The 14725-nt window shown below is 45.9% G+C and overlaps 2 protein-coding genes across 2 annotated transcripts in view; one reads left to right on the top strand and one right to left on the bottom strand.

Annotated features, from left to right (window-relative positions):
- h2ac14 (H2A clustered histone 14) overlaps positions 1 to 14725 on the top strand; it is a 1193713-nt gene that overhangs the window by 1033598 nt on the left and 145390 nt on the right.
- Positions 8617 to 10131, bottom strand: LOC108644777 (oocyte zinc finger protein XlCOF6.1-like). Its single transcript, XM_018089507.2, has one exon. The coding sequence runs from the start codon at positions 10068 to 10070 to the stop codon at positions 8802 to 8804; it is 1269 nt and encodes a 422-aa protein (XP_017944996.1). The 5' UTR covers positions 10071 to 10131; the 3' UTR covers positions 8617 to 8801.

The raw sequence follows: 14725 nt of genomic DNA, 5'->3' as shown, positions 1-14725 counted from the left end.
ACCCAGCCCCTGCAGGAGAATTAGAAGGCCCGGATAAAACCTCTTTCGAGGTTTTCCTGGATATATTCCTTCATGGACTGGGACTCAGGTAGGGAAAGAGGGTATGTACGACCACGAGGAGGAGAGGAACCTGGAACCAGATCAATGGGACAGTCATACTGTCTGTGTGGGGGTAAGGTTTCGGCCCGCCTTTTGGAAAAAGACATCGGCATAAGCCGAATAGGCTGCAGGTAACCCCTCAAGTGAGGTGGCTGCTATAGTTGAGGGAATACAAATACCCCTACAACAAGAAACCCCATTGAGACACCTCCCCCGTAACCCAGTTAATCTGGGGGGTTATGAACCTGGAGCCAGGGTAAACCCAAAATGAGTGGGGAAGAGGCACCTTCAATAAGAAAAAGGACTATCTCTTCAACATGGAAATTGTTCACACATAAGGATAAGGATACAGTTTTCTTATCTACTATACCAGACCCTAAAGGTCTTTTGTCCACCGTAAATAACCTCATGGGAACACTTAGAGGGACCACAGGAATGCCATGTTTAGCAGCGAATGTGGCCTCAATAAAGTTACCCTCTGCCCCAGAGTCCACGAAAGCAGACAAGTTAACAGAGTCCGTAGGCCAGGACAGTTTGACCGGTAGCTGCACTTTAGAGGCAAATTGGGGAGAGGAAACGCCTGCACCCAAATGAAGCTCCCCTTCTTCATTTAGGCTTGGGCGTTTCCCGGCCTCTTGGTGCATTGTTTGAGAAAATGACCCTTGTCCCCACAATATATACATAACCCAAGGGTCCGCCTGCGTGTCTTTTCCTCAGGAGAGAGATGGAATAGGCCTAGTTGCATAGGCTCCTCCTGAGGTGGAGACACCGGGGGAAGCCGAAGACTTAACATTGGTCACTAAGTCAGGTCTCCCATAAGTAACCCCAGAGAAAGCAGTATGGCCCCTTTCGCTCCTTCTCTCCCTTTGTCTCCTATCGATCTGGATGGCTAGGGCCATGAGATCATCCAGACTGGACGACAAGGGGTAATTAACCAGGCTATCTTTAATAGAGTCGGATAGCCCGATACGGAACTGACTGCGCAGGGCCGCATCGTTCCACTCAGTCTCTCCTGCCCACCGGCGGAACTCTGTGCAATACACCTCTGCATCCCGTCTCCCTTGGCGCAGTTTACGAATCGCCGAATCGGCTGATGATGCACGATCCGGGTCATCGTAAAGAAGTGCCATAGTATCAAAGAATACTTCAAGGGAAGAACGAGCAGGATCGGAAGGAGGCAGTCTAAGGGCCCAAACCTGGGGATCCCCCACTAGAAGGGTCATCACAAATCTTACTTTTTCCACATCAGAAGGGAAAGAATGAGGGAAAAAGCTAAGATATAATTTACATGCCTCTTTGAAGACGAAAAATTTGGACCTGTCCCCAGAGAATTTCTCAGGAAATGCAATTTTAGGCTCCTGGGGCCTATAGGTGTTACTTCCCATAGCAGATGCCCCCACAGAAGGGGAAAAACTAGGAACAGGCTGCTGCTGCGGAGATTGCGAAGTCTCCAGCTGGCGGGTTAGGTTGTGAAAACCCTGCAGGAGATAATTCTGCTTTTGCTCCTGATCCTCCAAACGCTGTAGCAGGGCAGTAAGAAGCGCTTCAGTAGTAGCAGATGGAGTGGGGAAGCAGCAGCGGACTCAACGTGATCTTGGTCCTCCATGGCCCGTGATAATGTCACGGTCGGCACCCAATACCAGAGCTAGTGCCAAGCACCCTGGTCTCAGCTCGTGCTTCACCAGTAGCGTGACCGCCTTTGGCTTCGGGAGGAGCCCTCAGCTACTCGGATGCCACCTGGACTTAAACGAGAGGTGCAGAGCAGGAGTTCTGGCTAGCAATGGGGCACGACTGTAGAAAGTCAGTTTAGGCCAAAGATCACGGTACAAAATAGGGTTAACAAGGTCGTCGTCAGGCAGGCTAGGTCGGGGCGGGCAGCAATCAAGGATAGTCAGACAGGCAAGGGTCAAACCGGGTAATCAAAACAGCAGGATGAGACGAAATCGTAGTCAAGTACAAGCCGGGGTCAGATATGGATAATCAGAATAGTCAGGAGCAAAACCGGGTCAAAACACAGGAAGGCAACAAGGCAGGATACAGAAACGAAGTGTACAAGGCTCACAAAAGCACCAGGATCAAATCCTATCACGGGCACTGACAAAAGGCAAAAACCCCTTTAAATACTTTTAAATTTCGCGCCATTGCGCGCTGACGTCATCACGTCAGCGCGCATGCGCTTAACAACGCGGAAGTGCGCGCGCGCGCACACTAGGAAGGAACCGGCGCAGAGGAAAGACGGCGCGGCGGGCGTCCCCGCCGATGGTGGCGCGGCGGGCGTCCCCGCCGTGCCGGTAAGGCACGCTTCCTTACAATTGCAAATCCCAATACTATAAGTTTCTGCTGGTATGGGTTTTATGGGTAACTGATCTTGCCAGACTTATTTTATTGCCTTCTATGAGGAGGTGAGCAGGAACCTCGATGCTGGAATGGCAGTGGATGGGATATACTTGGACTTTGCTAAAGCACTACAGTAATTAATCAGCCCAAGCCAACCACAGCCCCCTAGCAGGGAAGATCTGTGCCCCCAAAGATGCCCCCAGTAGCTCCCCATCTCCTTTTCTGCTGATTCCCAGTACATGCTCTGTGCTGCTGTCAGTTACTGAGCTTAGGGGCCGACTCACAATATACTGTATATATAGATTATACATGTAACAGTATAAGGCTGATTAGCCATTTGGAGTCACATAACATGGCAGCTCTGAAACAAGTGCAATTATCATCAGAATTCGCTAATCAGACTCGTAGCATCAGTTTATGACAGTCCAGCCTCATTTCCTGCTTCCCAACAGCTGCTCAGAGCCCACTGAGCATGTGCACTGCCCCCGACAGCCCTAACAGAATCCAAGATGGGGAGCTCCTGTGACAACTGTAACGACCTATATCATTACTACTACAGAGATGCAGCCACAAGCTCAATTTCCTGATGGCTGCGCCCTCCAAACACAGGTGGGAGTGGTTAAGAAAAAGCTTCTAAAAACACCTGATATCCTACAGTGTATGCTCTGTATATGATAGAAACCATTACTCACCCAGTGGGCGGAGCTGCTGGGGCTCCTCCTCCTCCTCCTTTATCCCTTCCCTGTAAAGGGCCTTGTTTCCTTTTATATACTCCCACTCCTCCAAGGAAAAATAGATGGAAACATCCTCACACCTTATGGCAACCTGGCACACACAATGTTACAGTCATCCCCCAGCCAGAGAAAGGGATTATCATACACTGTTACTAAACAATAAGGGGGGATTGGGGGGCCGCACCCACCTCTCCAGTCAGCAGCTGGATGATGTTGGAGATGAGTTCCAGGATCTTCTTGTCATTTTCCTTCTGTATGACGGAGCCAGGGGCATGCAGGGCCCCCAAACCCACAGTTGGGCTCTTCTTCTTAGGGATGACGTAGCCCTATGTATTGAGAGGGAGAGAGAATGATGAGTGTGTAACGCAGCAGAGAGACCCCCTTTGTACAGACAGACAGTCTCTTCTCACTGTGCCACTCACAGTGCCCCCCTCACCTCTCCAGTCAGCAGATAGATAATCTCCAGTGTGAGATTCAGGATTCTCTCCTTCCGCTCCTCATTTTTATCCTTCTTCCCCATCACTGGGTCACTCGCTTCCTCCCACATTCCCATTGGCTCCTTGTGGGAGGGAGGGGCCTGGAAGTGGAATTAAGCACTTACACATTTCTATAGGGGATTATTCCCAGCAATATCCCCCAAAACAATTCCAAGCAGGGAATAGAATAACTAGTCTAGCCATGGGCTGAACTACCAATCCCACAATCCCCTGTTAAACTTCCCTCTAATGATGCAATGTCTGCCAATCAACACTTTCCCTTTCCTGCCAAGAATGGGCCCCTCAGTGCTTCCCCTCAGGCTGCAGGGGGCCTTGGTACCAAATGGGAGAGGAATTCACTTATGGTGGGTGGGTTGGGCTTGGAGCTGCCACAGAAACTGCACTGACTCAGTAGCAAAGTGTCCCTGGGAATCAGCTCATGTGTTGGGAACAACAAGGTAACACTGCTCCTTTAGTGCCACCATTAGTGCAGCCCCGCTCCCTTACTCACCTCTTTCCCACACTGCTCTGCTGCCTGTAGCTGTGAGGGAGGGAACTGAGGAGCTGGGACACTCACTCATTGGCTGGGAGGGGAATGTGGGCGGGACAGAGAGCAGCGGAGAAGAATGATTGGATCAGTGAGCACAAGGGCGGGACACAGAGTTAGGGACAGAGGGAAAACTCACAGACTGCAGAGTTAGGGACAGAGGGAAAACTCACAGACTGCAGAGTTAGGGACAGAGGGAAAACTCACAGACTGCAGAGTTAGGGACAGAGGGAAAACTCACAGACTGCAGAGTTAGGGACAGAGGGAAAACTCACAGACTGCAGAGTTAGGGACAGAGGGAAAACTCACAGACTGCAGAGTTAGGGACAGAGGGAAAACTCACAGACTGCAGAGTTAGGGACAGAGGGAAAACTCACAGACTGCTGTGTAAGTGTAAAAATGACAAACGAGTTTATTCCGTCAGGAAGTTGCTGAAAACCAGTAACTAAGGCAACCAAGCAGCACTAGCAGCTGAGGTGCGGTTGGACACACGCAGGGTTAAAGCCCTGCTACATACTGTGAGGCACACTGTCAGCACACCCAGTCACTGAGCCGGAAACATTTGGGTGCAGCACAGTAAGGGAGCTGTAAAGCTGCAGGGAATTCTGGGATATGTAGTTTTTCTAATCCCCCCATGTAAGTATTATGTGTGGGAAGGTTCCCATTCATCCAGGCCGGGGTATCTCTGTAGTAATAAGTCACATCAACTGGACTTGCTGTGTTTGAGACATTTCCCCAGTCACCTGACTGGTTCCCCCAATCAGAGGCTCAGTAGTGCCTGGGGGTTACAGGTTACCAGGCAGGGGCAGGTTTATTCGTTAGTTCCCTGAATCTGCCTCTTTCCCCCCGGTCTCTTGGCACCCAAAAACATTCTCCCATTTTTTTAAAAAAAAAATCCCCCAAATTTTGTGTCAAATTGTGGGCAGCGATTGTTTGGCTTCAATTCGCCATTTGCGTGAGACTTCACTTTGGGGCCACACTAGGCTGACCTGATAGGGAACTGAAGCCTGTCTGTGCTTGTGTGAGTGCAGGGCTGTGATTGGCTCTCCCCCTCCTACTGTGCTTCTGGCAGGGACCGTTAGGACACGCCCACCCCTCATGTGAAACCCAGACAGGGACCTGAGAGGATCTATAGGGAGCTCCAATAAAGGGGCCATTGTTACAGATAGGGTTAATGTTTAGCCCAAAGGGAAACCAGCACCGGATATTATTCATAATTGCCTACAGGATTTGTTTTTTTTTTAATCCAATATGTCTCCTTTTAGATTCTGTCCTGAATCGTCGCCCCCTTGTCACCCAGTTCTTACCTGCACTTTATCAGCCCCGGCCTTAAAGACTCCCCTTTCCCTCCTTCCCCTCTCTAGCGCCCCCTACCTTTCCCTCACAGAATCATCAGCATTAAATTCTTCCCCCATTGATCAGGTCTCTGAGATGATATTTTCCTGCTGGAGGAGGAAGCTGGATCCTGGGTAGATAACTTACTTTGCTACAAGTCCCCAGGGATCTATGATACCAGTCTGTTTCTGTTGGCTTTGCGCTGTTAGTTTGCCCCAACTCTGCTGCCCTCAGTTCCTGTGCCGCTTCCCCAAAGCAGCCGCTGCCTCCGGTTTCTCTAGCAGAAAAAATATCATCTCAGAGACCTGATCTATGGGGGAAGAATTCAAAAACTGCTGCTGCCTTGTGAGCAGGGGCTGATAAAGTGCCGGCAAGTACAGGGTGACAGGGGCAAAGATCCAGGGGCAGGAAGGAGTGCAGGACAGAGAGGGCACAGGATCTCCATATATGTGTTAGCAATAAAAGTTTCCTCTTAAACAACATCAACGTTTATATATATATATATATATTCAATGTTTTATTAACAAGCATTAAAAATTGCACCAATAAATCGGACTGACACAAAGGCTTTTCACAAAACTGATTTAATGTAAAGAGACCCTTTATAGGATAATGGTGTAACCCCCTTTCCTTTCATCTCAACAAATGCCCCATTGGAAATGACATTGGGTTAATAATGACAAGATGATGTTATAGGCTTTATATTTACCCAGTAAGAGCCTATGTACCCGGCAAGTCATTCCCAGCTGGGTATATCCCCATTATGTTACCTACTGTGTGAGCATTAGGGAACAGCATCTGCCCAAGTGATACCCTGGGGGGCTCGTACCCCTTGGAATATGTCCCTTCTTGTTCAATAAAACCCAGAATATTATCTGTTGGGGGGAGGGGGAGATATATCCCAGAGGGCTCCTCAGTTCCCAATGCAGAGCCAGTGCCGGGGGAAGGTACTTATGGTGAATTCTGCTTTGGTGCCCCCCAGTCTCAGAATTGCCCAGTGCCCATCAGGTGACTGCAAAGTGTTATATGTCTATGAAGATTCTCATTCATCCAGGTCATGATATACAGTATCTAGAAGCATTACGTCTAAAACAACTGAGTTTTTCTTGATAACGTTTCACCACTCATCCAAATGGCTTCTTCAGTTCAAATGACTGCTTGCAGCACCTTGAGAAGGAAAAGGTCATCAGTCCAGCTTTGTACCGTCGCCTTTACCCAGGTGAAGCCACTCCATGCCTATATGGACTCCCAAAAATACACAAAGAAGGAGCCAATTGTCAGCAGTATTAACTCTGTGACTTATAACATTGGTAAATACGTGGCCAACATCTTAGCCCCCTTAGTTGGAAACACAGTGCACCACATTCAGAACTCCATGGACTTTGTCAAAAAAAGTGCAGGAGTTAAAGCTGGAGATCGACGATACAATGGTGTCCTATGACGTAACATCTTTGTTCACATGCATACCCACTAACGAGGCAACTGAAACAGTGAAGAAACGGCTGAAACAAGACACCACCCTCAGCAGCAGAACAAAACTGACCCAAGAACAAGTTTGTTCCTTACTGGACCTGTGTCTCAATACCACTTACTTCAAAGCACAAGGAAGTTTTCTATAGACAAAAACATGGCCGTGCCATGGGTTCGCCTGTGTCCAATTGTAGCGAACCTTTACATGGAAGAAGTGGAAAAGAAAGCCCTGGACACCTTCAAGGGAACAACACCAAGTCATTGGTTCAGATATGTGGATGACACCTGGGTCAAAATTAAAGCACGCGGGGTTCCAGCCTTCACCAAACACATAAACTCGGTGGACAAAAACATCACGTTCACAAGGGAAGATGTGAAAGACAGCAAACTAGCTTTTTTGGATTGTGCTATAGTTATCAAAGAGGGGGGGACCTGTATATTGAAGTATACAGGAAACCCACCCACACAGACCAGTACTTGCTGTTTGATTCCCACCACCTTTTGGAACATAAACTGGGTGCCATTAGGACTCTACACCATCGGCTGAAACTGTGGCATCCAATGCAGAGGCTAAGGAGAAGGAATATAAACATCTAAAAGGAGCTCTGAAAACGTGTGGGTACCCAGACTGGGCCTTTATCAAAACCAAATCAAAGACCAGCAGAAAGACCAGACCAACAAACAGAAGGGAGGAAAACAGCAGGCGAAGCAGCATAGTCATCCCATATGTCGCTGGAACATCAGAAAAACTTAGGAGAATTTTCAACAAACATCGCATTCCTGTGTTTTTCAAACCCAGCAACACCCTGAGACAAAAGCTGGTGCACCCTAAAGACCCTACACCCAAGCACATGAAAAGTATTGTGGTCTATGCTGTCCAGTGTAGTGAAGAGTGCTCTGACATATACACTGGGGAGACAAAACAACCTCTCTGTAAGAGAATGGCCCAACATAGGAGGGCGAACTCCTCAAGACAAGACTCAGCAGTCTATCTACACCTTCAAGAAAAAGGTCACTCTTTTGAGGACAGTAATGTGCGTATCTTGGACCGAGAGGACAGATGGTGTGAAAGAGGCCATTTATGCCAGCCTGGAAAAACCATCCCTGAACAGAGGAGGGGGCCTGCGACACCGCTTGTCATCAACATACAATACCGCTTTGACATCCTTACCTCGGCGGTTTCATAACAGTTCACATTTCCAGTCATGTACTTTGAAGGATTAACACCTTCATCAATGAGAATCATGGAACCATTGTGATTGGATCATACCTTCTTACACCTGTCAATTTCAACCAACACCTAACTGAATAAGTTCAATGGAACCATTGTGATTGGATGTCTGTGATTGTACTACGATCAAGAGTTTAAATACCGGGGAATTCCCTACAAGTCATTTGAACTGAAGAAGCCACTTGGATGAATGGTGAAACATTTTCAAGAAAAACTCAGAGAAGTCCAGTTGTTTTAGACTTAATTCTACTAGATACTGCAAAGTGTTGGTCTAAGGCAGTGACAAACAAGATTAACTGCCAAATAAAGCCCCCTGTAAGCCGGTAGTGTGCATAGCGGCTGCCTAATAGCCAATCTTAACCCTTATTTGGCTCCTCCATGAACTTTTATGGAGTTTGTGTAGCTCTACAAGACTTTTTACATTTGACTGTGGCTCAAAAGTAAGAAAGGTTGGGGCCCCTGGTCTAAGGGTTCTCTTAAAGAAACATTTTATGGTGGACATAAAAATATTTGCCTGATGCCTCATTTGTAAAACAAGTTTACAGTATTTTTAGACTTCTGTTCAATACAAATTATTTCCCTCGTTCAGAACAAGAAAATGGTTTCTCCCTTGTGTGAATTCTCTGATGACGATCAAGGTTAAATCGATTTGGAAAACATTTGCTACATTCAGAACAAGAAAATGGTTTCTCCCCTGTGTGAGTCCTTTGATGACAAACAAGGTGGGATTGATTTGAAAAACATTTCCCACATTCACAAGTAAATGGTGCCTCCCCTGTGTGGCTTCTATGATGATTTTTAAGGTACCATTGGTTTGAAAAACATTTGCCACATTCAGAACAAGAAAATGGTTTCTCCCCTGTGTGAATTCTCTGATGACGATCAAGGTTAAATTGATTTGAAAAACATTTGCCACATTCAGAACAAGAAAATGGTTTCTCCCCTGTGTGAGTCCTTTGATGACAAACAAGGTGGGATTGCTTTGAAAAACATTTCCCACATTCAGAACAAGAGAATGGTTTCTCCCCTGTGTGAGTCCTTTGATGACGAGCAAGGTTAGAGCTATTTAAGAAACATTTCCCACATTCAGAACAAGAAAATGGTTTCTCTCCTCTGTGGGTTATTTGGTGGTGTTTAAGGTCAGATTGCTTTGAAAAACATTTCCCACATTCAGAACAAGAAAATGGTTTCTCCCCTGTGTGGGTTCTATAATGAATTTTAAGTTGTGATTTACTTGACAAACATTTCCCACATTCAGAACAAGAGAATGGTTTCTCCCCTGTGTGAGTCCTTTGATGACGATCAAGGTGTGAATGGGTTAAAAAACATTTCCCACATTCAGAACAAGAAAAAGGTTTCTCCCCTGTGTGAGTTCTTTGGTGACAAGCAAGGTTAGATTGCTTTGAAAAACATTTACCACATTCAGAACAAGAAAATGGTTTCTCCCCTGTGTGGGTTATTTGATGGCCTTTAAGGTCAGATTTGCTTGCAAAACATTTCCCACATTCAGAACAAGAGAATGGTTTCTCCCCTGTGTGAGTCCTTTGATGACGAGCAAGGTGTGAATGGCTTAAAAAATATTTCCCACATTCAGAACAAGAAAAAGGTGTCTCCACTGTGTGGGTTATTTGATGGCGTTTAAGGTTGGATCGAATTGAAAAAAAGGGTTTTTTACTTTTGTGGGTTCTATGATGTTTATCATAGTCTCTCTTATAAGTAAATTGTTTCTGACACTCATTGCAGCTGTATTTTCCTACAGTTTTTGTTGCGTGAGATTTATGTGGAGATTGGAGGGAATTTTTATTACCCTTCATTTTTAAGATGTTCAGGCTGCACCCCATGATAGGAGTAGGTGTGTCTGTTCCCTGTATCTGTTCTGTAAGGGGATTAATGCTGCAATCTGATTGGTTTCCCCCTTCCCATGAAGCCGCCTCCTCTTTAATCCCATTGGCTGGTGGGGGCTGTTCCGCTGGAGAAACATCAGGGTTTGTGAGATTCCCATCATTATTACAACATAAAGTTGCTTCCGTATGTGCTGTAACATCGCTCCCATCTTTATACTCACAGGCTGCTAAAGGGAAGGATAGAGTCTGTTATTTATGGGGATCCCAGTGCAGACCTGGCAGTGGGGTTAGTAAGGGCTCATGGGAAGGAGTGAGGGGGAGGGGGATACCGTTACCAGCTAAGGAGATCCTTCTGTTACAAGTAAAACAGGCTAATAGTAATCTTAGCGCTAACTCTCCGTTACGTAATATTAACATCAGGCAGTTCAAGAACCTACTGGGAATCATTCTCTGTTGTAATAACTAATAACACTGAACTCATCTCTAACACTTGTGTGTGGGGGGGGGGGGGCATTTGGGGAGCAGTGATCCCAACATGGTCCCTTTGGGATAATGCTGCAGAGACAGCTCTATAAGGGAGGAACTAAAACGCTGGATTTTAGCCGTCCAGACTGTGCCAGTATAAGGGCATCTCTGCAATGTGGCAGCTGGGAAAGGCTTTTCATAAGGTTAAACACAGAAGGAAAATGGTTATTCACATTAATCCTGACGCGTTTTGTGTCTTTCAACGCGTAGCCATAGGTCGGTTTAGTGTATAAAATATGGCATTTCTAGCTATATTCACTTTTAGGGTTTAGTTCTCCTTTAATCATTTGAGCTATCAACTATGAACTTTCCAGCAGTAGAGTGACTTGTTATTGGGCCCCTAAACATTAGGAACAAGGCATTTTCCATAAACATCTATTGCAGTGGCTTATCAGTCTATGTATTATAGGGCCCCTCTATAGCTCCTCCCCCCCAGCAGTTGCCCCAAGTTTAACCCTTTGTCCTGGCTAATCCTACCCCCCTGGAGTTGATAATTTAAGTAGAGCACACAAGGGACATGACTAAAACTATGTGTACTACCTGCTTGTGTTCATGGGGCCCAGCTCATTCACTTTTCTGATACCGACCCTGGCAATGGGTTATAAACTGGGTATAAACTGATTCACTAACTGATATTTTCTATCTACTTCTAAAAACACAAACTATCCTGCATTCTATGCTCTGTATATGATAGAAACCATTACTCACCCAGTGGGCGGAGCTGCTGGGGCTCCTCCTCCTCCTCCTTTATCCCTTCCCTGTAAAGGGCCTTGTTTCCTTTTATATACTCCCACTCCTCCAAGGAAAAATAGATGGAAACATCCTCACACCTTATGGCAACCTGGCACACACAATGTTACAGTCATCCCCCAGCCAGAGAAAGGGATTATCATACACTGTTACTAAACAATAAGGGGGGATTGGGGGGCCGCACCCACCTCTCCAGTCAGCAGCTGGATGATGTTGGAGATGAGTTCCAGGATCTTCTTGTCATTTTCCTTCTGTATGACGGAGCCAGGGGCATGCAGGGCCCCCAAACCCACAGTTGGGCTCTTCTTCTTAGGGATGACGTAGCCCTATGTATTGAGAGGGAGAGAGAATGATGAGTGTGTAACGCAGCAGAGAGACCCCCTTTGTACAGACAGACAGTCTCTTCTCACTGTGCCACTCACAGTGCCCCCCTCACCTCTCCAGTCAGCAGATAGATAATCTCCAGTGTGAGATTCAGGATTCTCTCCTTCCGCTCCTCATTTTTATCCTTCTTCCCCATCACTGGGTCACTCGCTTCCTCCCACATTCCCATTGGCTCCTTGTGGGAGGGAGGGGCCTGGAAGTGGAATTAAGCACTTACACATTTCTATAGGGGATTATTCCCAGCAATATCCCCCAAAACAATTCCAAGCAGGGAATAGAATAACTAGTCTAGCCATGGGCTGAACTACCAATCCCACAATCCCCTGTTAAACTTCCCTCTAATGATGCAATGTCTGCCAATCAACACTTTCCCTTTCCTGCCAAGAATGGGCCCCTCAGTGCTTCCCCTCAGGCTGCAGGGGGGCCTTGGTACCAAATGGGAGAGGAATTCACTTATGGTGGGTGGGTTGGGCTTGGAGCTGCCACAGAAACTGCACTGACTCAGTAGCAAAGTGTCCCTGGGAATCAGCTCATGTGTTGGGAACAACAAGGTAACACTGCTCCTTTAGTGCCACCATTAGTGCAGCCCCGCTCCCTTACTCACCTCTTTCCCACACTGCTCTGCTGCCTGTAGCTGTGAGGGAGGGAACTGAGGAGCTGGGACACTCACTCATTGGCTGGGAGGGGAATGTGGGCGGGACAGAGAGCAGCACAGAAGAATGATTGGATCAGTGAGCACAAGGGCGGGACACAGAGTTAGGGACAGAGGGAAAACTCACAGACTGCAGTTAGGGACAGAGGGAAAACTCACAGATTGTTTTGTAAATGTAAAATAACTTCACTGTTTAGGATTTTTCCCTCACAGAAAATAACGTTGCACAAAACCAGTAACTATGACAAGCAATCAGCACTGGCTGCTCAGTTGAAGCGGAACAGACACATGTAGGTTGAAGCTCTGCCTGGGAGCCCCCTGACTGCAGGCCTGGAAGTGCCCCACACAGGCTCAGTAACAGCTAATAAACTCTATATTCACTCCCCCCCTTCCCTCTGTATATACAGTGAGGGGCAGAGACTTCCCATAGGGAGATGCCATATAAACAAACTGAGTGAGGGGAACATGAATCTGCTCTGTGCCACATAATGTTTCTGTTTATATTCAGCTTCTCTGCTCACTCACACTCATCTCTATATTAAACACCTTTATTCATGTTTTGCCTTTTTGGGTGTTTTTTAGGCAAATAAAATAAAAAATATTTTAAAAATTTATCGAGTGTAAGTAAAGTTTATTTTGCCCGACTCACCCAATAGAATACAGTGGGCCTGATTCACTAAAGTGCGATAAAAATTATCGCACGCTTTTTTGCATTAAATTTGTCACGATAATTAGCACACAATTCACCATTGCATTAAGTCGCCATATCGCAGGCGTTATTTTTCGCACTAGTTTTAACGCATGCGATAATTTGTTTCCGCGCTAAAAAGAATACGATCGCATGATTCATTATAACTTAGGCGTGCTAAATATCGCATTCAGCTATGCGAAAATTAACTCAGGCAGGCGAAAAATTATAGAAAAGTACAGTAAATGAGTTTTTGCCAATAAAATATGGACTTACAGTGTTATTTATTCAAGTCTGTGTCTTTTTACTCAATTTTACTAAAGTCTTGGCATGTATGGAATTTCCCTACTAATATACAGTACTATAGCGGTGAATATGTTGTCGCCATATTATACAGTACTATAAAGGTAAATCTTTAGTCGCACAAAATACATTACCAGGTATAATATTTATAGAAAAGTACAGTAAATGAGCTTTTGGCAATAAAATATGGACTTTGCAGTGGGATTTATTACAGTCTGTGTTTCCCCTAGAGTGACGCAGCCGCCAGTTTGCAGGGAAATGGGCATTTTTAATACAGTAATTTTACTAAAGTATTGGCGTGTATGGCTAACATGGCGTGCGTTCATTTGCGCGACTATTTATATGCGGCTACAAGTGATGAAATGTTTCGCCAGCCATGGATTTGCAGCGAATTTTTGGACGTGCGGCAAATTTTTCCACAGCAAATTTTTTCATGCGTTTCGCAAAACAACCCGCCAATGGCAAAATGCATAAAAAAATTCGCCACGCGAAAATTCCCCGCACGTCCAAAAATTGACACAGGCTTCAAAAAATAATAGTCGCGAGCAACAATTTTTTTGCCCGCACAACATTTTTGCCATTTCAGGGATCTTTCCAAAGATTTGCTAAATATTTAGTCGCACAAAATACATTACTAGGTATATTTTGGCGATTTCTTTGTCGCGACTTTGTAATCTCGCGACTTTTTGAAGCCTGTGTCAATTTTTGGATGTGCGTGGAATTATCGCGTGGCGAATTTTTTTATGCGTTTTGCCATTGGCGGATTGTTTTGCGAAATGCATGAAAAAATTTGCTGTGGAAAAATTCATCGCACGTCCAAAAACTTGCTGCGAATCCATGCCTGGCAAAATAGTCGCGCAAATGAACGCACGCCATGTTAGCCATACACGCCAATATATATTTTTATTGGTTTTTGGGGGGGGGGTTTGCAAATAAACATTTATACAGCACCTCTCTAGCACTCTGTGCTCTCCCAGGGCAAAATGTCGCCAGTTTTATGCTGCCAATTGTCGCGATAAAAGTTTTAACGCACGCTAAAAATAGCGCACGTTAAATCGCACTTTAGTGAATCGGGCCCAGTATGTCTAAAAGGGGCAGATCCCCTTTATGGGGCACCTATCATAGAAAGATATTAAGTCTGTAGTCAGGTTGGTTGGGGGAACATTATTATTATTGCAAGGAAATGCCTATGCTGCCTACATAGGGAGGGAGCCATGTTGGGGCACATGTACATAACGGGCTAGTGTCCCGTGCTTATCCTAACACTTTTTTAATCTGAGTGTGGCTTACGAGTAAAAAAAGTCGGGGATCCCAGCTTTAGAAAGTAATGGAACGTTCCGACACCTGTTT

Source organism: Xenopus tropicalis, chromosome 9 (assembly GCF_000004195.4).
Source record: "Xenopus tropicalis strain Nigerian chromosome 9, UCB_Xtro_10.0, whole genome shotgun sequence".
In the NCBI taxonomy this organism is placed as follows: Eukaryota; Metazoa; Chordata; class Amphibia; order Anura; family Pipidae; genus Xenopus; species Xenopus tropicalis.
This window is presented reverse-complemented; position numbering and strand designations above follow the sequence as displayed.

What these genes read in the sequence shown, in the direction of transcription:
- LOC108644777 (XM_018089507.2), bottom strand. Translation starts at nt 10,070, where the DNA reads ATGGGGTGCAGCCTGAACATCTTAAAAATGAAGGGTAATAAAAATTCC.